General features: G+C 48.9%; 1 protein-coding gene across 1 annotated transcript; it reads left to right on the top strand.

Annotated features, from left to right (window-relative positions):
- The first annotated feature begins 15,693 nt into the window (after positions 1-15,693).
- On the top strand, positions 15,694-26,473 carry LOC138354336 (mRNA decay activator protein ZFP36L3-like). Its single transcript, XM_069308493.1, has 2 exons — positions 15,694-15,919; positions 25,524-26,473. Exons 1-2 carry the CDS (start codon positions 15,694-15,696, stop codon positions 26,471-26,473), a joined length of 1,176 nt encoding a protein of 391 aa, XP_069164594.1.
- The last annotated feature ends 534 nt before the right edge of the window (positions 26,474-27,007 follow it).

The following is a 27,007-nucleotide window of genomic DNA, read 5'->3' as shown; positions in this document are numbered from 1 at the left end:
CCTTGCTCTCCTGACGACTTAATTAACTCTCATTCATAGTTATTCGTAAATCCATAAAACATGATTGTAACATTTCTGGCTTGAAGCCATGCACAAATAATGTTATCATTCATGAGACTAAACACCATTTCGCGTGTCTTAGCGCTTCTGTGTGCCTTCGTATGCATGAAGTAACTGAATCAGCTACAGCCTGTGCTGTAGATATATGGATATATATATACAGCCTGTGGATGTAAATAGGAGCTGCCTCGTATGGGCAAATAGGCCTTCTGCCGTTACCTTCATTCTTATGTTATTATGCTGCTCTCGGCGAAGAACTCTATTATAATTTAGGATTTAGTGCAAGCTGCCTGGCGACAGTTGTAACATGACTTGTTACATGGCTGGTCTCTCTCTCCCTCTCAAGTGAGAGGGAGAGAGAGACCAGCTGCTGTACCTAATATATATATATATATATATATATATATATATATATATATATATATATATATATATATATATATATATATATATATATGCCCTACCCTACAATATATATATATATATATATATATATATATATATATATATATATATATATATATATATAATATTATATTATATTATATTATGTATCTGAGGGTGTTGAGGAGGGCCTTCAGTAAAGACTACCCAACAGTGACTAACAGACTACCTAACACAGCTCTCTGTGCCGGGTGCGGGTTTGTTTAACTCTCTTGACGGTCCTGTTCATTGTCGAGTATTGGCAGACATTATGTTAAGGCATCTACTACACCGGGGTGTATACCGCTTGGCTAGGTAGATGTGTATGGTGACACCTCCCAGTCTCTGGGAGGTACTGCTCCCTTCTCTTCTCCCTTCTCTCTTTTCTCTCTCTCTCTCTCTCTCTCTCTCTCTCTCTCTCTCTCTCTCTCTCTCTCTCTCTCTCTCTCTCTCTCTCTCTCTCTCTCTCTCTCTCTCTCTCTCTCTCTCTCTCTCTCTCTCACACACATAAAGAGTGCGTTTAATGCATATTTTCCGGTAATGACAAGAGAAAGCTTCTTGAAAAGGAGTTCGAACAAAACGCAACAAATTGAACAAGCGACCAGCTGTCACATAATTTATATCTGGTGTGTGACCCCGGCTTGTGGGCCAAGGGAGTGGCCGGGCAGAAGGGGGGAGGAGAAGAGATGGGTGAAGAGGCAGAGAAAAATATGAATGAATAGGAATAAACCCAACGTTATTTAATTACTCCCCGCCTCCAGCAGACTGCTGGGTCATGTATTGTTGGGGTCGTGGGTTTCTTGCTTGTTTATTAAACCAACATTTCCAGCAGGGTTGGAAGCCCTGGCGCGTTGTTGGGGATGCCACAATGGTAATATGTATACTGTGTGTGTGTTTTCCTGTGTATATGTTGAGAGCCAAGTGGCTCGCTGTGTGGAGAGGGGGAGGGGGGGCTGGGTGTACTAATGGGTGTTGCTTGGGTGTGGTGCATGTGGGTGAGGCATTGGTGAGGGAGGAGAGACGTGGGTGAGGTACTGGTGAGGGAAGAGGGGGGGGGGCACGTCAGGTGTAAGGGGAGATGTTGGCCTAGAGTGGTGGGGGGTCAGCTAGGCCACGCCCACACCGTTGGGTACACTTGCCAACCACGCCCACACACCCACACTATTCACCTCCAAGACACGCCCACACACCCACACTATTCACCTCCAAGACACGCCCACACACCCAGGATACAAAATTATATATTTAATTCAGAAGATCGAAGATAGATGATGGTTGTATAATATGATCTAACACAGCCAAATTGGGCACTAAAATGGTACACCCATTTGGGGAAACACTTGTTCTCGATACCGCACCGACAGTCATAAGTTTTCCCAAATTAGTTGTCAATTTGTATAAGGAAATCTTCAAAATACTAGACCCGACTCTGATCTAAAGCAACACTCCCCTGAAGATAACTTGTAATTTATTAAGAATAAGATAAGTGTTTCTGAAAGAAACATTATATATACTGTATATATATATATATATATATATATATATATATATATATATATATATATATATATATATATATATATATATACAGAAATATATATATATATACAGAAAAAGATACTTCATATTAAACCTTAACTTTCACCAGTCTCAAAACCTAATAAATTCCACTTCAGCGCGCGCGCGCACACACACATTTGTGTTTGTGTGTGTGCACTCAACTAGGTGAGTACACACACACACACAGGGGATGTGACAGGGGCCTGATAGCTGAGTGCACAGCGCTCTGGACTCGTAATCCTAGGGTCCGGGTTCGATTCCCGCTGCTGGCAGAAACAAAATGGGCAATTTCTTTCACCCTAATGCCCCCTGTTACCTAGCAGTAAATAGGTACCTGGGGCGTTAGACAGCTGCTACGGGCTGCTTCCTGAAGGCGTGTAACAAAAAGGAGGCCTGGTCGAGGACCGGACCGCGGGGACGCTAATCCCCGAAATCATCTCAAAATAACCTCAAGATATGCCACCATGCTAGTTCCCGAGCTGTGAGATATAAGCTACGAGGAAAGACAACCGGAATTTAACCTCACCATACTAGAAGAGACAAGATTTAGAGACATGATTACCACCTATAAAATTCTCATATGAATTGACAGGGGTTACCTTGAGATGCTTCCGGGGCTCAGCGTCCCCGCGGCCCGGTCGTCGACCAGGCCTCCTAATACATACATATGTAGGGTAGATACAGGCAAATTATTTAGCACGGGTGGTACGCGAACAAGGGGACACAGGTGGAAACTTAGTACCCAAATGAGCCACAGGGACGTTTGCAATATTTTTTTCTGTGTTAGGGTTGTTAAGAAATGGAATGCATTGGGCAGTGATGTGGTGGAGGCTGACTCCATACACACTTTCAAATGTAGATATGTTAGAGCCCAGTAGGCTTGGGAATATGTACACCAGTTTTTTGACAGTTGAGAGGCGGGACCAAAGAGCCGAAACTCAACCCCCGGAAGCACAACTAAGTGAGTACACACACAGAGAAGTTGTCACACTTGGAATATTTCAGTGTTGTACCGGAACTCCATGTCACAATTTGTAATGTCACACGATTGTCACTATGTGTAACTTTTCCTTGTGGCTCAAAAACACTGTGACCACTTACCGTGAGGTCGTCCTAATAATTACTGAATGGGTTAAGACATACACTCGGGCCTCTCACATGCCACTAGTCAGGCGGGGTTGGGTTGTTCCACTGCCAGGCCGGGCCTTACAGTCTTGTCCTTGTTGTACACACTCAGTGTTAAGGATAATTATTAAGGTAGATAATTGTGCAGGTAAGACCGACCTCACGGTAAGTGGTGACAGTGTTTTTGAACCACAAGGAAAAGTTACACATAGTGACAAGCGTATGGCATTACGAAGGGTGACATAGAGGTTCCGTTACAGTGTGCTGCTTTGTGAGGACGTTCATTTAGCGATGTGTCATGGGTTGTTAGTCCACGACAATACCCATATATATATATATATATATATATATATATATATATATATATATATATATATATATATATATATATATATATATATATATATATATATATTATATTATATTATTATTTATATTATTTATATTATTATCATTATAAAATGTTTACTAACAATATGGCCGGATGCCATTACATGGGTGATACGAGAAAAGCAGATTTTCCAGCTGGCAGGTACAACTCTGCCTCTACAGTTACCACCTCTACTATAGTACTAGCAAGATGAGGTGAGTGCCAGTGGTGTATAGTGTGGAGGTCCTTACTCCAATTCACCAGTGCTCTGGGCAGCTCCCAATAAAAGATCCAAATGCAGGTGTGGGCTAGGCAACACGTGTGTGTGGCAGTGCGAGGGGGTGTCAAGGTGGGGCCATGACCCCCCAGGGGCACGGCACATGCCCCTCCCCGTCCTCCTCCCATTAGACAAGTCTAGCTGGCGGCCGGCCAACCTGCTGGGCGAGTAGAGGTGTGACCGGATGGCCATTCAGGGGAGGTTGCATACTGGGTGTCTGTCCTCTCGTACCCTCCGCGCGCGCCGCCCCTCTCTCTCTCTCCCTCGCTCTCTCCCACTCTCTCATTCTGCCTCTCTCACTCAACCTTCTCATTCTTTCCCTGCCTCCATCCACTCCCCTATACCTCCTCCCTCTCTCCGTTCCTTCCCCTCCCAGTTCTGCCTCCTTCGTTTTGTTTGTCTAAGACAAACAGTAGAAATATCATGTATATCTCTAAATGATTAGTGCAACTGGGAACTTTATCCTAAATCAGTCATTTCCTGCCCGGCTCTACAAATGTGTATGAGATTGCATTTATTGTTTTTGAGTAGAAATTTGAGGTAATATTAAGTTCCAATCAAATATGGTACAGGGATTTACTGTGCTAAAGCTTTCGTTCCTGGACGTACCTGTAGTGGGTTCTTGGTGTTCAACTTCTTAAGACCGGTCTAGGGTCAGGACTGACTTATGATCACATAATGTAACAGACTTGCTTGCAGCAGTTCGCAGGCCGACATATCCACAACACTCCAGATGGTTGGCACTTTGCAGGAAACTGTCTATTTGTTCCTTACGTTTACTTATGTTCCAGCCTCCATATGGAGCAACTATTGATGAGAGAACACGTTCCCGGTGAGTCAGTCTAGGTATAATGATCGCTGATGGAGTGAGATTATTATGAATGGCACAGCCAGCATGAGGTCTTAGTTGGCTGAGAGTCTTGTGTTGTGGGTGCTGTCGTCTGGATATCGAGGAGGTTGGTCCAGGTGGAGGGAACCAACACAACATTGGTCTTAGACAGAACTATAAGGGTGCTGAGAAGTCTCCAGTGTTGAAATCTATGATGAGCTGACGCGTCCAGCGAGAATGGGATAAATGTATCCCATTTAGCAAAGCTTAATAGATAAATGTACTTCAGTGTTCGTTAATCAGAGACAGGGTGCGAGGCAGGTCATCCAGGAGAATGGTGCACACTTAAGATGTGAAGGAACTTGTGTTTCTTCTAAGGTTTTGCAGTCACTGCTGTTGAGGAGGTACCGAGACGTGCCTTAGTCCTGCAAGTTCTTAGCTGCCGTGCTTGCTATGCTCGGCATGTGGCTATCTTCTTAAGAGGTTATCTTAAGATGATTTCGGGGCTTTTTAGTGTCCCCGCGGCCCGGTCCTCGACCAGGCCTCCACCCCCAGGAAGCAGCCCGTGACAGCTGACTAACACCCAGGTACCTATTTTGCTGCTAGGTAACAGGGGCATAGGGTGAAAGAAACTCTGCCCAATGTTTCTCGCCGGCGCCTGGGATCGAACCCAGGACCACAGGATCACAAGTCCAGCGTGCTGTCCGCTCGGCCGACCGGCTCCCTTGGCTCCTTATAGTCATTGAAGAGTCATACTTCATCGCTAATTTGTCAACTTCAATGTAGAACACACCTGTCTAACTCTTCAATCCACCATTGTTACTTCGTTAAGAGTGCTGATCCCGCCTCCAACTCTCCCTCATTCATCTCTACAGTGATCAGACACCTGTCAGAATATGTCATTTAATTGCACTCTTTTTTATCACCGTTGCAATTACACCCAACATTCCATCCCTCGCTTTTCTATATTGTTTGCCTTTATTGGTCTGCTAGTCTCCTGGGCCGGGAGATTGGGCGTGTGATTGGTTGCCAAGCACTGCTGGTCAGATTGGTTAATCCTATTCACAATCTTATAGCTTGCTCCTCCTTCTCTCCCTGTAGCGATACGAACTATATTGGGATATTTTAATTAGCAAATGACCAAGAGAAGGTAGTAGTGTATTGTAGTCGGCCTGGTCGACGACCGGGCCGCGGGGACGCTAAGCCCCGGAAGCACCTCAAGGTAACCTCTAGGTAGTGTTTGTTATGGATCCCGCGGGTGTGTGGCCGTGTTGGTGAAGACTGATGTACGCGCCTCACTCGTCCCCTTGACCAGTCTAGATAAACTCGCCTTGAACCTCTTCTTGCAAGGTTATTGACACGTGTTGCTAGCATGGCGTCGCATGTCACCTGCAAGGGTGTCGACACCTGTGGCCTGCAAGGGTGTCGACATCTGTGGCCTGCAAGGGTGTCGACACCTGTGGCCTGCAAGGGTGTCGACATCTGTGGCCTGCAAGGGTGTCGACACCTGTGGCCTGCAAGGGTGTCGACATCTGTGGCCTGCAAGGGTGTCGACATCTGTGGCCTGCAAGGGTGTCGACATCTGTGGCCTGCAAGGGTGTCGACACCTGTGGCCTGCAAGGGTGTCGACACCTGTGGCCTGCAAGGGTGTCGACACCTGTGGCCTGCAAGGGGGGTCGACACCTGTGGCCTGGAAGGGTGTCGACACCTGTGGCCTGCAAGGGTGTCGACACCTGTGGCCTGCAAGGGTGTCGACACCTGTGGCCTGCAAGGGTGTCGACACCTGTGGCCTGCAAGGGGGTGTCGACACCTGTGGCCTGCAAGGGTGTCGACACCTGTGGCCTGCAAGGGTGTCGACACCTGTGGCCTGCAAGGGTGTCGACATCTGTGGCCTGCAAGGGGTGTCGACACCTGTGGCCTGCAAGGGTGTCGACACCTGTGGCGTGCAAGGGTGTCGACACCTGTGGCCTGCAAGGGGTGTCGACACCTGTGGCCTGCAAGGGTGTCGACACCTGTGGCCTGCAAGGGGTGTCGACACCTGTGGCCTGCAAGGGTGTCGACACCTGTGGCCTGCAAGGGTGTCGACACCTGTGGCCTGCAAGGGTGTCGACACCTGTGGCCTGCAAGGGTGTCGACACCTGTGGCCTGCAAGGGTGTCGACACCTGTGGCCTGCAAGAGGTGTCGACACCTGTGGCCTGCAAGGGTGTCGACACCTGTGGCCTGCAAGGGGGATATGCAAGAAAGGGTAGTACCTAAAGCAGGTGTTGGTCGTACGTACAAAAAGGGACTGTTTAACTCCGCAAAATGTTTGCGTTTTGTACTATTGGAACACTTCAAATGACTCTCAAAAAAGTGGAACAGTAACTATACAACTTGATGTGTTCTGGTCCGAAACAATCTTAGGCCTGTTGTAAGCCATCTTAGGCCTAACTTAGTACACGTGTGTTATAGGCCTAGGAAAGTTTAGATTTGGTTGTTGCCTTGTTTCTTGTGCCCGCTACAAAGTTAGTAAACAAAAGGTGAACAAGGGGTGTAATATTTTTTTTGTACGTTAGACCAATAGGTGCTACGAGTACCTATTCTTGGGTGATGGGTTGACTGTGCAACAGTAACTGAGAACGAGGCCTTATCAGTAACAGTAACTGAGAACGAGGCCTTATCAGTAGCCCTCCGCATTGGACCTAGTAAGACGCCACCCAATCCTCTCTAGTTGTCACAGCGTCGCAAAAATATTGCACTAAATTGCTCGAGCCCAGTTAAGCAAGTCCCAGCTGTGTCTGGGTACAAGTGACAGGATGAACAACCCAGCGGGTTTTCTTCCTATTGGGGAGTGTTGTACATGCTGCTATGGCGGTGTGTCCACTCACAAGATGAGTGGCGCTGCCCAATACTCTCACTATGGCGGTGTGTCCACTCACAGGATGAGTGGCGCTGCCCAATACTGTCACTATGGCGGTGTGTCCACTCACAGGATGAGTGGCGCTGCCCAATACTGTCACTATGGCGGTGTGTCCACTCACAAGATGAGTGGCGCTGCCCAATACTGTCAATATGGTGGTGTGTCCACTCACAGGATGAGCGGCGCTGCCCAATACTGTCACTATGGCGGTGTGTCCACTCACAGGATGAGTGGCGCTGCCCAATACTGTCACTATGGCGGTGTGTCCACTCACAAGATGAGTGGCGCTGCCCAATACTGTCACTATGGCGGTGTGTCCACTCACAAGATGAGTGGCGCTGCCCAATAAACTCGCCCCTCGGGGCAAAATTTAAATTTAAAATTAACTCACGCATAGAAAACGTTAATGTTTGCGATCTCCTATGATTTATAATGCATCATATTTTGCCCGTTGGGGGACTACGAGGTCAGGATGAAGTGTCAGTGGGTCAAGGTACGGCCCTGCGTCCTCAAGTGGTAGACATCGCAATCAATCCATTGTAACTTGCCTCTTGCAACACTTGCCTCTTGCAACACTTGATGATAGGCATACCGGGCAAGGAACAATGTGAAGGATGGCTAGGCATTTAACATTGTACCTGGCCATCCAGGTGCTCATGCTCTTGTTGTCATTGACTGTATGAAGTAATTGTATTGTTTTCTTCCCACAGGTAAGCAGGCTGGCGAGTCTGGTCGATCACAGTAAGTCATAAATAGCTTCTACGTAAAGCTCTGAAGGTCATAGCATCTGGATCTTCTATTGGGAAGATAGATATTTAGGACACACTCTTGTCTTATATGCCCAGCGGTGGCTGTGGCTCCAGAGCTGCCAGTTCTCGCTCTTATAATAAGGGTCTATGGGTCTCTTTAGTGAATTCCTAGACTACTTAAAGATTTCACACCACCTCAAACCTTACACCACTTTTTTCAATTAAATGCTTGGCAGTCCTGTTAATTGTACTCAAGTTTGCAAACAATTAACTCGCTCATCACACTAATAAGTAATTCCCCAGGATTAATGGCTACATACATAGAATATATAGTGATAATTACTGTTAAACACAAACTGCATTTCAAGAATACACTCCTTACATAATGATATATACTGGTGACCACATATACAAAGAGCAGTACATAGAGTACTTAGCAGGGGACCAGCCAAACGTCCTCCCCCGCTAAGTACTGCCTTGCAACTGAAGCCATCACGACCCACAGCTGCGGCCGTTGACAGCTCTTCTCACAGCCTCTCTCTCCACCACGTCCTCTGAGCGTCACGCTTTCAGCCAAGCTCAGAGGACATTATCTGGTGGGGAGTTTGACTGGGGCGGAGCTTGTGTCAAGTGTGATAACCAGGATGGCCTAAGGCCAGGTCACCATAGAGCACAAGGCCAAATGCGTCCATTTTTACAAATAAAACTATAATAATGTGTGTTTTAACTAGCTACTAACTTCGTCAGATATTCAGAAAATATTCCACAATGTAAATCTAACATGCGTTTAACAGCAAAACTCGTTTGCTTCATGTGTTGAAACGGTCTACTATTGGTATAACTGACTGAACACCCTATTCTCTATACATTTAGATACACAATACATATGTATTAATTGCATAGCTTTGCTATGCAAGAGTTGTACAATTGCAAGGTGAAAGTTTGACAGATGTAGTTAAATGCTGTAGGAGCCATGGCCTCGGAGAAAAGCACACACATAACGCATTAGAGGGAATTTTGAGTCTCCTCCAATGAGGTTTCCATGTTCTTTTGGCCTACCACCCACCTTTTTGTGTTTTATTTTATTTTATTAGACATGTAAAGGTTATAAGTTATTCATTAGTGAATACAGTGATTGGTTAAAAGTTGTGGATCGCCGCTGCTTCCGGACAAGAACAGAGGACATAACAGGCGTTTCCACTCTGTATCACCACACTTGAGGTGCTGAAACAGGAAACTGGCAGCCCTTGGGTCTCTGGTGATGTCAACGAGCCTGGGACCCATTTCTTGAAAACGATCAAGGCACTTCTGCCCCAGGGGCCAGTCATCTCAGATGCCATGGGAACAAAGGTGTATTGTCTTTCCAGTTACCTGTACGTGTTTGAATTTGCTGTTTTTCCTGTGGTTGGCTGCCCACCTGCTTGATCAGCATCAAAGTGAATGTAGGTGTCAGCAAGGGGGCATAGACATGTAGTCCCACACCAGCTGTGATGCCATCAGGGTGAAGTGAAGTGCAGGGTCATCCGAGTTTTAGTCCCCTACGATGTGAGGTTCTCTCTCCACTGGGCACTAAGCAGAGACAAGGCTCCTCTTGATGATGTCATTGACCTCGTTGCGTCTTGCAGATCAGCTCTTGGATTTTCCGGAGTGCAGCCCATGCAGTCCATATTGGTCTGCTTCCACCCTGTTGCAAATACACTTGTATGCAGTGTGAATTCGGGCATCAAGACGGAGGGCCACTGCTACACGGACAGTCTCTGGATCTAGATGCGTGCCTGTTGCACTCATGGGTACTGCCAAAAGAAAGTCCTCTGCAATGGGGGCACACACACACTGCTCTAAGGCAGGCTCTCTCTTTATCTGATGTTGAGCATTCCACTATTGGGCTGTAACAGATGGACCGTTTGTATTTTTTTGGGGGGATCCAGGTTGGGCGTTGGGGCTGCGAGGGCATCCCATAGATATGAACAATGAATAAAAGCAGGATCTATTTGTTTGAACATTCGATGAAAGCGAGATCCCTGCTGAATCACGCGGAGGATCTGGTAGAGTATCTCTTACAAGGTCGTCGATGCATGGGAGGAAAGGATTGCCTGTAGAACAATCTGGGAGACTATGCGAACAACAAGGCCACCGAATTTTAAGGGGAAAAGTTACTTGCTCCTATTGACTTGGTTTTCTTCTAATGGCGGCCATCGTCGCCGGAGACCTTTTCCTTTTCCATAGTGACTAGCCGAAGACCAGGCCTATTGAGAGTCGTTCAATGGGACGTTCAGGACTTTCTCCAGCGTAGACTTCAAAAGTATGTTATGCTCTTTTAATTTAGTGCTACTGTGGTATGGAAACACCTCAGAAATTAAGTCAACTTAGGAAGAGAGAGGTATCTAATGAGGAGGAAGAGAGCATCATGGGCATCAGTCTTGTCAGTTCTGTCCTGTATTCTTCTTAGGTCTGTGATTTTTGTATCAAGGACCTCAATTGCATGCGGGCCAATGGGGGGCACCCAGGATGATGAAGACGGGTGGCTCGACAATGAGTGTGTCTGGAAGAAGTTTTTTTTTTCTGGGTCTTAGTTGGGGGAGACTCACATTTGAATACATTGAAAATGAGTCCCAACCCGCCAAACACACACCGAAACTACGACGTTGGTACAACGTTCGAACAAGTTTTAACACCTCCTAACCAGTTATAACAACCAATATAGCAAGTTGTAACAACGTTCTAATACGTCATAAACACGTTAAGCCAAGATGTAACAACTTTATTACAAGTTGTAACAAGCGGAAAATGGAGACAGTTTCGGTTTGTGTTTCCAGGGAAGGCTGCTCCTTGCTCCTGGATTGTCTTTATATCCTCCACAATGATATCCGGGGTTCCAGCGAAAGTGCCATCATCCAGGTACCAGATGTTTAGTTCGCTTGTCAGACTATCAGTGACCTCTCTGATAGTTAAGCAGAAAAGGAGGGGGGCCAAGGGATCACCTTGTTGGACGCCTTCACACGAGTCTATTTCATGCTCCCCAAAAAGAAGCTTAGAGTCCCCTCTGTAGCACGATCGGATGAATGGGTAGAGGGGACAGAAATGGTTGTGTACAGCCCTGAGGACAGCGTCTTGTCTGACTTGATTGAAGGCATTTTTAAAATCAAGCTTAACTAGTGCCTTCTTGTCTGTGTACTCACCTAGTTGTGTTTGCGGGAGTTGAGCTCTGGCTCTGTGGTCCCGCCTCTCAACTGTCAGTCAACTGATGTACAGGTTTCTGAGCCTATTTGGCTCTATCATATATACACTTGAAACTGTGTATGGAGTCTGCCTTCACCATATCACTTCCTAATGGGGCCCGCGCAGGAATATCCCTGAAAAAAATACACTACATTTGTCAACTACTCTGACACTAAAAAAATTATTTCTAATGTATCTATGGCTTATTTGGGCACTCATTTTCCACCTGTGTCCGCTAGTGCGTGTACCCCTTGTGTTAAGTAATGTCTTTATCTACCCTATCAATTCCTTTGAGAATCTTGCATGTGGTGATCATGTTTCCCCTAACTCTTGTCTTCCAGCGACGTGAGGTTTAATTTAATGTGTGTGTGTTTATAATATATAGTGTGTGTATAATATATAGTGTGTGTATAATATATAGTGTGTGTGTATAATATATAGTATGTGTATATATAATATATATACACACACAGTGATGTATGTGATGCAGATAAAATCTTGAGAGGCGACTTCTTAGTCAGGGAGAAGGCGGAGCTTGCAGGCGGAATCAAGACCTTGATCTGAGCTCCGTGGAAGTCAAGGCGAGAAAGTCTTCACTTTTGAACGGTAATAAATCACGTGAAGACCGGATAATGCCATCGTTATACCAGGCAGATGGAACGAGCCTGGCTTCCCGGTAACCTTGTCAGGGTTAACCTTCGGCTGGATTTCAAGGTGGGGGGGGGGGGGGTTGAGGTGGTTTGGAGGGGGAAGAAGGGGTTGAGGTGGTGTAAGAGGAGGGGACTTGCTGGGGTGTGAGGTGGGGACTTGTTGAAGTGGGAATGTGAGGGGCTGAACGAGGCTGGTTGAGATGGTGCGATGGTTATCTTGAGATGATGGTGAGAGAAGACTGGTGTTAGAGGAACTAGGTGAGGTGGGGGGCGGGGTTAGAGGAACTAGGTGAGGCGGGGGGCGGGGTTAGAGGAACTAGGTGAGGTGTGGTGTGAGATGAGGTCGTGGAGGTGAGGTGTGTGCGGGAAGCTGTTTGAGGAGGTGGGGTTGTAAGTAAGGCGTATATCTTCGGAACCATCGGCAAGTAACGGGGTTGTGGTCTCAATATTCCCGCTGTTTGTGTGGAGATAAGAGTGCATATTTCAGCATCTCTGGTAGACGATAGGTGAAGCATCATGGGCAAGGTGTGGAGCAGGGAGCACCTAGCATGCATGAAGCATGCTAGGTGCCTGTTACCTAGCAGTAAAATAGGTACCTGGGTGTTAGTCAGCTGTCACGGGCTGCTTCCTGGGGGTGGAGGCCTGGTCGAGGACCGGGCCGCGGGGACACTAAAGCCCCGAAATCATCTCAAGATAACCTCAAGAAGAAGGTACTGAGAGGAGGAGTAGGCTGAGGGTCGGGGAGGCTGGCACCGTGTGAAGGGCAGAAAAGAGGATTATAGACCAGGATTAACGGGTGGTGAGAGGGTTGGATGGTGAAAAGGAGAGTGACAGTGAAGCCATGGTGACAAGGACAGTGACAGAGAAGCCATGGTGACAAGGACAGTGACAGGGAAGCCATGGTGACAAGGAGAGTGACAGGGAAGCCATGGTGACAAGGACAGTGACAGGGAAGCCACGGTGACAAGGCCAGTGACAGGGAAGCCATGGTGACAAGGGGAGTGACAGGGAAGCCATGGTGACAAGGAGAGTGACAGGGAAGCCATGGTGACAAGGACAGTGACAGGGAAGCCATGGTGACAAGGACAGTGACAGGGAAGCCATGGTGACAAGGACAGTGACAGGGAAGCCACGGTGTTATGGTAACGTACAATGTTACGTTGATGTGACCAAAGCTTTTATTAAGCCTTTCCCTGTTACGGGGCTGAACAGTTCCAATATGTACGCACCACACATAGAAAACATGGCGCACGTTACGCACATATTAGGCCACATAAATACGATTCTCTAATTTGCGTGAGGCGGATATTACATAAATGTGTTGGGACATACACATTGCATCTAATGCTATGTTAAAGCAATACAGGATACTTCAAGCTTAGATACGAGTATATACATATCAGAGAAAACCATCCCTTTGAAGCGGCACCAAAGGGCTCTGCGATAAGATGGCTGAGAGAGAGTGCCATAAAGAGGTTAAGGCGTTTAGCAAGAGTAGTTAGGCGTGCAAGTCGCCCCTAACTGCCCCATCGTCCCCGGCGCCACCCGCCCTTCCTCCTCTACTGGCCATATAAAAGATGAGGTTTTACCCGGCACTACAACCAAGGCTGCGCTTCCAGGGTTGTGGGGTTATAGGTTTACGTGTTGTGAGTTGAGGTGATACGGGGAGTGTAGGGTGACTGATGTGGCGAGTGGGGAGGTGGCAAGTGTTTGGGGTTGCTGAGGTTTGTGTGGAGTGAACGATATGGAAGGAAATGCAGAATAGAACCAGTGAAGAGCAGAGGTGCCATAGGCACAATCAGAGAACACTGTATAAACATCAGAGGTCCGCGGTTGTTCAACACCCTCCCAGCGAGCATAAGAAATATTGCCGGAACAAAGATGGATGCATTCAAGAGGCACTTAGATAAGTTCTTGCAAGAAGTGTCGGACCAACTAGGCCGTAGTGGGTATGTGGGCCTGCGGGCCGCTCCAAGCAACAGCCTAGTGGACCAAGTTATCACAGGTCGTCGGGAGTAGAACAACTCCCAGAACCCTCTCCAGGTATGGTCCAGGTGGTCCTGTACCTTTATACCACCTGTCCACACGACTGGTATGAGGTCCTGGGTAACTTGAGGTTATCTTGAGATGATTTCGGGGCTTTACTGTCCCCGCGGCCCGGTCGTCGACCAGGCCTTCACCCCCAACTCAGTAAATTGGAATACATGCCGTCACCGGTACTCTTGCATGACGCATGCCGTCTCCGGTACTGTTGCATGACGCATGCCGTCACCGGTACTCTTGCGTGACGCATGCCGTCACCGGTACTCTTGCGTGACGCATGCCGTCACCGGTACTCTTGCGTGACGCATGCCGTCTCCGGTACTATTGCGTGACGCATGCCGTCACCGGTACTCTTGCGTGACGCATGCCGTCACCGGTACTCTTGCGTGACGCATGCCGTCACCGGTACTCTTGCATGACGCATGCCGTCACCGGTACTCTTGCATGACGCATGCCGTCACCGGTACTCTTGCGTGACGCATGCCGTCTCCGGTACTCTTGCGTGACGCATGCCGTCACCGGTACTATTGCGTGACGCATGCCGTCACCGGTACTCTTGCATGACGCATGCCGTCTCCGGTACTATTGCGTGACGCATGCCGTCACCGGTACTCTTGCGTGACGCATGCCGTTTCCGGTACTCTTGCGTGACGCATGCCGTCTCCGGTACTCGTGCGTGACGCATGCCGTCACCGGTACTCTTGCGTGACGCATGCCGTCACCGGTACTCTTGCATGACGCATGCCGTCTCCAGTACTCTTGCGTGACGCATGCCGTCTCCGGTACTATTGCGTGACGCATGCCGTCACCGGTACTCTTGCGTGACGCATGCCGTCACCGGTACTCTTGCGTGACGCATGCCGTCACCGGTACTCTTGCGTGACGCATGCCGTCACCGGTACTCTTGCGTGACGCATGCCGTCACCGGTACTCTTGCGTGACGCATGCCGTCTCCGGTACTCTTGCGTGACGCATGCCGTCTCCGGTACTATTGCGTGACGCATGCCGTCACCGGTACTCTTGCGTGACGCATGCCGTCACCGGTACTCTTGCGTGACGCATGCCGTCACCGGTACTCTTGCGTGACGCATGCCGTCACCGGTACTCTTGCATGACGCATGCCGTCACCGGTACTCTTGCGTGACGCATGCCGTCACCGGTACTCTTGCATGACGCATGCCGTCTCCGGTACTATTGCGTGACGCATGCCGTCACCGGTACTCTTGCGTGACGCATGCCGTTTCCGGTACTCTTGCGTGACGCATGCCGTTTCCGGTACTCTTGCGTGACGCATGCCGTCTCCGGTACTCTTGCGTGACGCATGCCGTCACCGGTACTCTTGCATGACGCATGCTGTCTCCGGTACTCTTGCGTGACGCATGCTGTCTCCGGTACTCTTGCATGACGCATGCCGTCTCCGGTACTCCCGCATGGCACATGCCATCACCGGTACTCCCGCATGGCACATGCCGTCACCGGTACTCCCGCATGACGCATGCCGTCACCGGTACTCCCCGCATGACGCATGCCGTCACCGGTACTCCCCGCATGACGCATGCCGTCACCGGTACTCCCGCATGGCGCATGCCATCACCGGTACTCCCGCATGACGCATGCCGTCACCGGTACTCCCCGCATGACGCATGCCGTCACCGGTACTCCCCGCATGACGCATGCCGTCACCGGTACTCCCGCATGACGCATGCCGTCACCGGTACTCCCGCATGGCGCATGCCGTCACCAGTACTCACGCATGACATGCGTTATCACTGACAGTTGTTTGACAGCTTTCCACGAAGACTTAACAGTCGCTCGAGTGAGTGTTAGAGTGGCAATTTGATTATACCCAGTTCTTAGAGAGTTGACAAGTGGTATTATTAACTTGTCACCTAACCAGCTGTTTATAATAGGCACTTGACAGTCACCCATCAATGGCTTGACAGCTAGGTGTCAGTGTGACGCTACGGAATACTAGATGCTGCTAACTGTAGCTTACCTGTCAGTTGAGACAGCCATGAGATGCTGTTCTACCTCTCCAACCAGTCATACTGTGTCATAACTATCATACAGTCAAAAAGCCCTCAATACCATTCAGCCAGATTGTCCTACAACCCGTTCTCGCACTTTCGTATAGTCAATATTGACTTATTAAATACGTGCATATGTGACATACTAAACATACTAGTTTACCTTGAAAAGCTTCATAGAAAACACCGACCTTACCTAACCTTCTTAGTATGTTAAGATAAGCATCTTATTGCTTCGTAATTACAATTATTACTTAAGCTATACCTATAATAGGTTAAGTAATAATTGTAATTACGAAGCAATAAGATGCTTATCTTAACATACTAAGAAGGTTAGGTAAGGTCGGGGTTTTCTATGAAGCTTTTCAAGGTAAACTAGTATGTTTAGTATGTCACATATGCACGTATTTAATAAGTCAATATTGACTATACGAAAGTGCGAGAACGGGTTGTGTCGTAACGAACCACCCAGCGATGCTCTTGTAACTACCACACATAAATTCTGTAACAACCGTATTTTGATGACAATTGAGCCAAATTGGACAGACGAGTGAAAGATTGGATAAACCCCCACCAACCCACAAGTATAGTGTGTGAACTGACCAATCCCATAATGTCCTGCTGACGGATGGATTTCTGATTTCTTTCTTTTATTATGCACCCCATACCCATCCCGTGGGGGGGGGTGTAAAGGGTTACAGAGGCACATAATCGGTTCAGGAACTGAAGCCTCTAGTTCGTTTAGCTAAGGTAATAACAATCTTTAGACGCTAGTTACACAATTATTAATGTTATATATACATGTACACATACCATTGAGTGGGAGGAGTTTTAGGACCATTCTCTCTTATGTGTGTGTGTTGTAAGTCTTAACATGAGTGAACTGTGGAGAGGATACCGTGTACTGTCCCACTACACTACACTACCTTCCCACTACACTACACTACCTTCCCACTACACTACACTACCCACTAACCTCCAGAACTATACATGACGTCATCCCACGCCAGTAACACTCTAACCAAAATATTCGATTCTAGTATGAATTTGATTTGCAATATTTCTTATCAATATCGGAAATCGCGTGTTTGAAGAGCGGGGCGGAGCGGGTTATCTGTGCATCTGTTGGTTCCCTATATTTAACCCGTTCTCCCCGCATACAAAACTCCCAGTCTCCACATCTACCCATATTTTAACACGGGGTCCCACACACACACTCTGTGCAACCTGCCTTTGTTTTTGTATTTCATACCTTCAACATTTTCTCTTGTGTGAAGTATATGTGCTGTAATAGACCTGGCATCCCTGGCCCCTTGCTAGATCTGGCCCCCTGCTAGACCTGGCCAACCTGCTAGTCCTGGCCCCCTTGCTAGACCTGGCCTCCTGGTAGACCTGGCCTCCTGGTAGACCTGGCCCCCTGCTAGACCTGGCCCCCCCTGCTAGACCTGGCCTCCTGGTAGACCTGGCCCCCTGCTAGACCTGGCCCCCCTGCTAGACCTGGTCTCCTGGTAGACCTGGCCCCCTGCTAGACCTGGCCCCCCCTGCTAGATCTGGCCCCCCTGCAACACCTGGCCCCCCCTGCTACACCTGGCCCCCCTGCTACACCTGGCCCTCTGCTAGACCTGGCCCCCCTGCTAGACCTGGCCCCCTGCTTGACCTGGCCCCCTGCTAGACCTGGCCCCCCTGCTAGACCTGGCCCCCCTGCTAGACCTGGCCCCCTTGCTAGACCTGGCCCCCTGCTAGACCTGGCCCCCTGCTTGACCTGGCCCCGCTGCTAGACCTGGCCCCCCTGCTAGACCTGGCCCCCCTGCTAGACCTGGCCCCCCTTGCTAGACCTGGCCTCCTGCTAGACCTGGTCCCTTGCTAGACCTGGCCCCCTGCTTGACCTGGCCTCCTGCTAGACCTGGCCTCCTGCTAGACCTGGCCCCTTGCTAGACCTGGCCCCCTGCTAGACCTGGCCCCCTGCTAGACCTGGCCCCCCTGCTAGACCTGGCCCCCCTGCTAGACCTAGCCCCCCTGCTAGACCTGGCCCCCCTGCTAGACCTGGCCCCCCTGCTAGACCTGGCCCCCTGCTAGACCTGGCCCCCCTGCTAGACCTGGCCCCCTGCTAGACCTGGCCCCCCTGCTAGACCTGGCCCCCCTGCTAGACCTGGCCCCCTGCTAGATACACACTACTGGCTGGTCCATCATGACCTTAGGTGGCCCGAGCAGAAGCTCTTCCACTTCACGTGGAGTTTAAAAAGTCAGGAAGCTGTAACGCAAATCCAATTCCATGAAATACCATCCTTGACGTACCGCAGGTATTTGTTAAATAAACATTTCAGATTGTGACACCATAATGTTTGATGGTGTCATCTGCATGTATTAGGGAGGCTTGGTGTACTAGAGGCCTGGAGGGCGGAGTGCAGTGTGGTGGTCTCGCAATGACTATAGAATGGATGACTTTAGTGGCTACACTACTATTAGAATGGATGACTTTAGTGGGTACAGTACTATTAGAATGGATGACTTTAGTGGGTAAAGTACTATTAGAATGGATGACTATAGTGGGTAAAGTACTATTAGAATGGATGACTATAGTGGGTAAAGTACTCTTAGAATGGATGACTATAGTGGGTAAAGTACTATTAGAATGGATGACTATAGTGGGTACACTACTATTAGAATGGATGACTTTAGTGGCTACTCTACTATTAGAATGGATGACTATAGTGGGTACACTGCTATGAATACGTTTATCTTCTCTGCCACACACTGACACAATGCACTCTGTGCTCCTACTTACCCTGGTTCAGTGGTGGGAGAAGCCTCCGTGTTTTGCCTCATAACGGCTTTTATTCAGGTGGTGTTCGCCACACAGCTTGGGGAGTAGAAGAACTCCCAGAACCCCATCAACCAGGTATCACACACACCTGCCTCAGTAATGACCAATCACCTGGAAAATGGTTTACGTCTTCGGGTCTATCATACCTGAAATGTGGAAGTGTCAAAAGTTTTACTAAAGAACAAATATATAATCTCGTAATTCTCGTAAATCCTGATAAAATCCAAATCTACACAGTAAAATAACAACGTACTGGAGTGAACGATATGGAAGAAAATGCAGAATAGAACCAGTGAAGAGCAGAGGTGCCATAGGCACAATCAGAGAACACTGTATAAACATCAGAGTTCCGCGGTTGTTCAACGTCCTCCCAGCGAGCATAAGAAATATTGCCGGAACAACTGTGGACATCTTCAAGAGAAAACTAGATAGTTTTCTCCAAGGAGTGTCGGACCAACCGGGCTGTGGTGGGTATGTGGGCCTGCGGGCCGCTCCAAGCAACAGCCTGGTGGACCAAACTCTCACAAGTCACCTTCCCACTACTACTACTAAGTGACTACTCCCACCTTGGGGAGTTGAAGAACTCCCAGAACCCCATCAACCAGGTGTCCTCATCAACCTCTACTGCTTCTCATACGTTGAAAGAGGCGAGAGAGACGTTGCCCACGTGATGGTCTCGTTGTCACGCCACGTTGCCAACCGTTAACAAGGCTGTCAACACCAATATTATTTGCCATGGTCTCTTCAGGTATACTCGCAACACTTCACGTTAAGGTAAGTCAAGGATACTTTGGTGCCGGTGATCATGGCTTCATCACCGAGCAGCTCAGAGATTGAAGAAAGACAATAGTCTTAGATGAAGAGCCATGTACTCTGAAAATGTCTTTCTAAATGAACAAATCCCCAAGGATCGTGATAAGGGTTCGAACCTTCGGCCGGGATGATCCCAGACAGCCTTAGTCGACTGCGCCACGACATGGTCAAAAGAACTAGCAATTCTTTTGAGCATGTCGTGTCGCAGTTGACTTGAGGCGCGTCTGGGATCATCATCCGGACATAGCTTCGAACCCTAATCACGGCCCTTGTGGATTTGTTCATTTGATGTATTACGCTATTGCGATTTCTGTGTCTTTTTAAATATTGAGCCAAATAAAGAGCTGGTTTTACTTTTATTATTTGTGGTCTGTCTTGATGCATTGTGAGAGAATTGTCAACAGCAGATATTCGCATATTCAGTATTCACGGTAGCCTTAGTTATACTAACATCAAGTAAATATGCTATGACAAAATGTGTAGGAATATGTGAAATGTTGAGTACATTACAAGATCTCCTTCAGTCTTACTACATGTAGAGTACTGCCTACAAGATCTCCTTCAGTCTCAGTCTTACTAAATGCTTTTCAACACGCTTGACTCGTGTTATGCAAATCTTGAACTAAAACTGCTAAGCAGAGTATCATCAGTGAACCCGCTTATAAGCTTTTCAGATGCTAGCCTTAGTCAACTTGATCATCTTGACACCTTGGTGAGAGTCATCCTGCCACCTGGACTGGTCGGCACAGCGACGGCCTCGCTTCTTGCAGGTCGGCGTTCCATCCCCCATGGTCACGTGGTTGGGCACCGTTCCTTCACCTGGTCCTTTTATTACAGATCCTTCTCCTTATATCCCTTCCAAGTGCTACAGTCAGACCGGCTTAGTGCTTGCTCCTGATAATTGTACTCCCCTAGTTGTGCTTGCGGGGGTTGAGCTTCGACTCTTTGGTCCCGTCTCGCAACTGTTAACTATACTTCTAACAACCAGTTACTTGTTTAATGCTCAGTGTCTCAGAGCTATGGGACCTGTTGTACACTGACCTTGATAAGCCTAATTGTGTATGAAGGCCATATTGAAGACGTATCTTAGAAGTTCTTCACGCTGATATCTTCCCTGCCTGACGTCTGCACGTAAACAATGAGCTCTTATTGTCATTAGGACGTCACCCATCCAGCTTACAGCATCTCTGTTATCACATATTGGCTTATCACTGCTCAGTCTATCTATCAGCTTAAGTGATGTGTATAATGGTGGTGAGGACCTACACACACCATAAACAATATCAACCGCCTGTATTTCAGTACTGTATCTTTTTCAGTATCCACTGAAGTCTGTATTTCATGACTGGCGTCAGTGGTCCAGTCTTCTCTCAGACGACGGCTTCATACATCCGACAATAAACAGTTTGCGAGGGAAATATAATGCTTCAGAGTCTCGCCACATTTTTGGTCAGTATATGAGACGGAAACCTTTACCAGCCTCGAGTATAACTAGATCACCATGACTGTTAAGGCTGGTGTGGTTGATGCAGAGGTGGAGAACCCTTACCATGCCTCCAGTCATCAGTGTGTGTGTGTGTGTGTGTGTGTGTGTGTGTGTGTGTGTGTGTGCACTATGCAAGACAAATGAATTCAGTATAATTTAACTTACCTTAAATTGTATAAACGTTGTGTGTGGTCACCATGTTTAAAAGCTAAATATGATTTGGTTTTTAGTGTTGGACTTTAGGCCTGTCAGCTCGTGAAGAGTCATTAAGGTCTCCACAAGTATATTTAAAAGTATATTCTTTAAGTATATATTCACTTTTAAGCGGAGTATACCTCCTGGTGTATATATCGATTTTGTATTTGGCTTGCTGCATGGAGTTAGGGCAAGGCTGCCCTGGCCTGGGCAAGGCTGCCCTGGCCTGGGCAAGGCTGCCCTGGCCTGGGCAAGGCTGCCCTGGCCTGGGCAAGGCTGCCCTGGCCTGGGCAAGGCTACCCTGGCCTGGGCAAGGCTGCCCTGGCCTGGGCCAGGCTACCCTGGCCTGGGCAAGGCTGCCCTGGCCTGGGCAAGACTGCCCTGGCCTGGGCAAGACCCGTGCTTTGGCATGGTCAGCGGTCATGCCTCTGCCTTGACTCGAGGCACTCCCATCTCCTCACTTGGCCTCATCATCCTTATTTGCCAGCTCAGTGGCTGCTGTTGCTACACATGTTGCTGCCATTCACCCTTGCAACACTACCTTTTCCAGGTGAAAAGGTAGTGTTGCAGGTGGGTGGATTGCGTGCTCGGACGACTCGATTTGGGAACCATCAAAGTGACATCTGTTATCTGTCCCAAAGGATAGGAGACAGACTAATTATTTAACAGCCTCTAGGGTTCTTGTCGGGTGTTTCGGCTCAGGATAACCTCGTAAAGCTGTTTCAGTGTAACAATTGGGGGAGTCTTGTCGCGCTGGTAAATTTTAGCTAAAAGTTAAATCATTTTTTAATGTAAAACGAATGCCAGACTATTGTTTATCAATTAGTATGTAACTGTCGTTATTTATTCATTGAAAACATACATCAATTAATACATAACGACAGTTGATATATGTTGTTCATATCAGTATTCCCGGGTTCGATCCCGGACGCCGGCGAGAAACAATGGGCAGAGTTTCTTTCACCCTATGCCCCTGTTACCTAGCAGTAAAATAGGTACCTGGGTGTTAGTCAGCTGTCACGGGCTGCTTCCTAGGGGTGGAGGCCTGGTCGAGGACCGGGCCGCGGGGACACTAAAGCCCCGAAATCATCTCAAGATAACCTCAAGAAGATCCAAGTTCAACTTGGTCCTGTTTGACTCCTGGCTCTAACCAGTTGACTATAATGTGCTTATTGCTCTAACTTGGATATTGATAGCCGGGTTACCTGGGCCTGAGTGGTCCCTGACGCCCTTACTCAGTAGTGGTTACCACAGTGTGGCCGACCCTCGACACTGTGGCTTCCTCGCTGTCACGGGGCCAGGCACTTGAACTCGCATTCCAGCTGCTAGCGCAATTACGATAGCTTATTTAGCCTTCCATACATCAACCCCATGTCCATACACCCGTCCTGTGGCACTGAGGGGGGGGGGATCGGACCCGTCCTGTGGCACTGGGAGGGGGGCCGGGCCGGACCCGTCCTGTGGCACTGGGGGCCGGGCCGGACCCGTCCTGTGGCACTGGGAGGGGGTCCGAGCCGGACCCGTCCTGTAGCAGTGATGGGCTGAAGCAGTGCCCTGATCTACCTCATCCTCGCTCCGCCAGCTTCACATATATCGCTATTTTATGACATTTTAATTCTGCAAAAAAACATTGTAGAAATGATAACCCGAACGCTGTTCGGAGCCTTGCTTATTTTCATATATGCATTTGCTGTGTATAGAATCCAAAAACTGGCCAAAAATATTTCCTGCCGTGAATTGCAAACTGGATCATATCAATTTTATCAGTGGTGGGACCCCGCGGACCACCTCCCCCTGTGCGGCAAAGATGGCCAGATAGTGTTGTGAGGGGACACCGGCCGGCCGGATGCTGCCAGGGTCGGTGAGGGGACCAGGGTGGACACCGGCCGGCCGGATGCTGCCAGGGTCGGTGAGGGGACCAGGGTGGACACCGGCCGGCCGGATGCTGCCAGGGTCGGTGAAGGGACCAGGGTGGACACCGGCCGGCCGGATGCTGCCAGGGTCGGTGAGGGGACCAGGGTGGACACCGGCCGGCCGGATGCTGCCAGGGTCGGTGAGGGGACCAGGGTGGACACCGGCCGGCCGGATGCTGTCAGGGTCGGTGAGGGGACCAGGGTGGACACCGGCCGGCCGGATGCTGCCAGGGTCGGTGAGGGGACCAGGGAGGACACCGGCCGGCCGGATGCTGCCAGGGTAGGTGACGGGAGGAGGATGGACACCGTCCGGCCGGCCGGCTGGCTGCTGCCGTCAAAATACAATAATAAACATATATACACTTGTAGCATCTACGAGGAAGTGTCTCGCAAAGCGAATTGTTTGGAAAAAGTGACGAGAATCGAATGCATTCCGAGGATTTTGTTAGGATATCTGCGGTGCCTTGTGAGTGGGGCCCCTCACCCGGGGGTCCAGGGGCCAGATTCACGAAAGCACTTACGCAAGCACTTACGAACGTGTACACCTTTCCTCAATCTTTGACGGCTTTGGTTACATTTATGAAACAGTTTACAAGCATGAAACCTTCCTGTTCAACTGTTGTTATTGTTATAAACAGCAGCCTGGAGCTTCGGAGCTCATTAACTGTTTAATAATTGGAAACAAAGCCGCCAAAGATTGAGAAAAGGTGTATAGGTTCGTAAGTGCTTGCGTAAGTGCTTTCGTAAATCTGGCCCCAGTAGTGCTGGCATTAGCATGCTTCACAGGGTAAACAACCTGATGAACCCTTATGAGAGACCTACTTGAAAAGCAGATAAGTTGTGAATGTTGATACTTGCAGAAAGATGAAGTATCGTGTGTGTCTTGTGTTGGTAATGGGTAATGTTTGAAATGTTTCCGTCTTGACTATACCCGACAGATTAGGTCACGATAGTGACTTAACTACCTGCATACTGTGATCAATTTGTCTCTGTATAAGCAGCAGTAGTTGGCAGTAACTTGACCTCTCTCTCTCTTCTTCTCTAATTGTATTTTTGTATTAATGTTTCCACTAACAGATCGTGTATTTTCTTCTGACTTCTGCTGCCTGAATTTTTTTGTTCCTAGATCCCTTCCCCGGGTTAGACCTGTGCTGTAGTTCACAGTCGTGTTTTTCCCAGTAAACACGTGTCATTGTTCGTGGCCAACTGTTCCTCTTGATACTTGTAGCCCTGGTTGTCTGTGTGGCACCTGTTGTCTATGTGGCACCTGTTGTCTATGTGGCACCTGTTGTCTATGTGGCACCTGTTGGCTATGTGGCACCTGTTGGCTATGTGGCACCTGTTGGCTATGTGGCACCTGTTGGCTATGTGGCACCTGTTGCCTTTGTGGCACCTGTTGCCTTTGTGGCACCTGTTGCCTTTGTGGCACCTGTTGCCTATGTGGCACCTGTTGCCTTTGTGGCACCTGTTGCCTATGTGGCACCTGTTGCCTTTGTGGCACCTGTTGGCTATGTGGCACCTGTTGCCTTTGTGGCACCTGTTGCCTTTGTGGCACCTGTTGCCTATGTGGCACCTGTTGCCTTTGTGGCACCTGTTGCCTTTGTGGCACCTGTTGCCTTTGTGGCACCTGTTGCCTTTGTGGCACCTGTTGCCTATGTGGCACCTGTTGCCTATGTGGCACCTGTTGCCTATGTGGCACCTGTTGCCTATGTGGCACCTGTTGCCTATGTGGCACCTGTTGCCTATGTGGCACCTGTTGTCTATGTGGCACCTGTTGCCTATGTGGCACCTGTTGCCTATGTGGCACCTGTTGCCTATGTGGCACCTGTTGCCTATGAGGCACCTGTTGCCTTGCCTATGTGGCACCTGTTGCCTATGTGGCACCTGTTGCCTATGTGGCACCTGTTGCCTATGTGGCACCTGTTGCCTATGTGGCACCTGTTGCCTATGTGGCACCTGTTGCCTATGTGGCACCTGTTGCCTATGTGGCACCTGTTGCCTATGTGGCACCTGTTGCCTATGTGGCACCTGTTGCCTATGTGGCACCTGTTGCCTATGAGGCACCTGTTGCCTTGCCTATGTGGCACCTGTTGCCTATGTGGCACCTGTTGCCTATGTGGCACCTGTTGCCTATGTGGCACCTGTTGCCTTTGTGGCACCTGTTGCCTATGTGGCACCTGTTGCCTTTGTGGCACCTGTTGCCTATGTGGCACCTGTTGCCTATGTGGCACCTGTTGCCTATGTGGCACCTGTTGCCTATGTGGCACCTGTTGCGCATGTGGCACCTGTTGCCTATGTGGCACCTGTTGCCTATGTGGCACCTGTTGCCTTTGTGGCACCTGTTGCCTATGTGGCACCTGTTGCCTTTGTGGCACCTGTTGCCTATGTGGCACCTGTTGCCTATGTGGCACCTGTTGTCTATGTGGCACCTGTTGCCTATGTGGCACCTGTTGCCTTTGTGGCACCTGTTGCCTATGTGGCACCTGTTGCCTATGTGGCACCTGTTGTCTATGTGGCACCTGTTGCCTATGTGGCACCTGTTGCCTATGTGGCACCTGTTGCCTATGTGGCACCTGTTGCGCATGTGGCACCTGTTGCCTATGTGGCACCTGTTGCCTATGTGGCACCTGTTGCCTTTGTGGCACCTGTTGCCTATGTGGCACCTGTTGCCTTTGTGGCACCTGTTGCCTATGTGGCACCTGTTGCCTATGTGGCACCTGTTGTCTATGTGGCACCTGTTGCCTATGTGGCACCTGTTGCCTTTGTGGCACCTGTTGCCTTTGTGGCACCTGTTGCCTATGTGGCACCTGTTGCCTATGTGGCACCTGTTGTCTATGTGGCACCTGTTGCCTATGTGGCACCTGTTGGCTATGTGGCACCTGTTGCCTATGTGGCACCTGTTGCCTATGTGGCACCTGTTGCCTATGTGGCACCTGTTGCCTATGTGGCACCTGTTGCGCATGTGACAACTTGTTACATACATGCTGTATGGCTTTTACAGAATTTTTAATGCGTAGGTGTTCGAGTCCTTATATATTCTATATTGTAATATTAAGACTAGGCTAAAATAATTCTGAATACAGTATACTGTACTGCTGTATGTCGCACACGTGGGTGAATGTATTAACTGGTGCTGTTGAGGACACGCCCCAACACTGTCGTCAGCTGACCGCATGGTACTCACCTAGTTGACTTGACTTGCTTGTTGACTTGCGGGGCTTCATCTCTTTGGTCCCGCCTCTCAACTGTCAGTCAACTGGTGTACAGGTTCCCGAGCCTACTGGTCTCTGTCATATCTATTTGAAACTGTAGAGTCAGCCTCCACCATATCACTGCCTAATACATTCCATTTGTTAAGTACTCTGTCGCTGAAACAAATCTTTCTACTGTCTCTGTGGCTCATTTGGACTCTCAGTTTCCAGCTGTGTCCTCTTGTTCCACTCGTGCTTAATAGTTTGTCTTTGTCCACCCTGTCAATTTATCTGAGAATTTTGTAGGTGGTTATCATGTCTCCCCTACCTCTTGCATCTTCCAGGGACGTGAG

The sequence above is a fragment of the Procambarus clarkii genome, chromosome 62 (assembly GCF_040958095.1).
Source record: "Procambarus clarkii isolate CNS0578487 chromosome 62, FALCON_Pclarkii_2.0, whole genome shotgun sequence".
Classification (NCBI taxonomy): Eukaryota; Metazoa; Arthropoda; class Malacostraca; order Decapoda; family Cambaridae; genus Procambarus; species Procambarus clarkii.
This window is presented reverse-complemented; position numbering and strand designations above follow the sequence as displayed.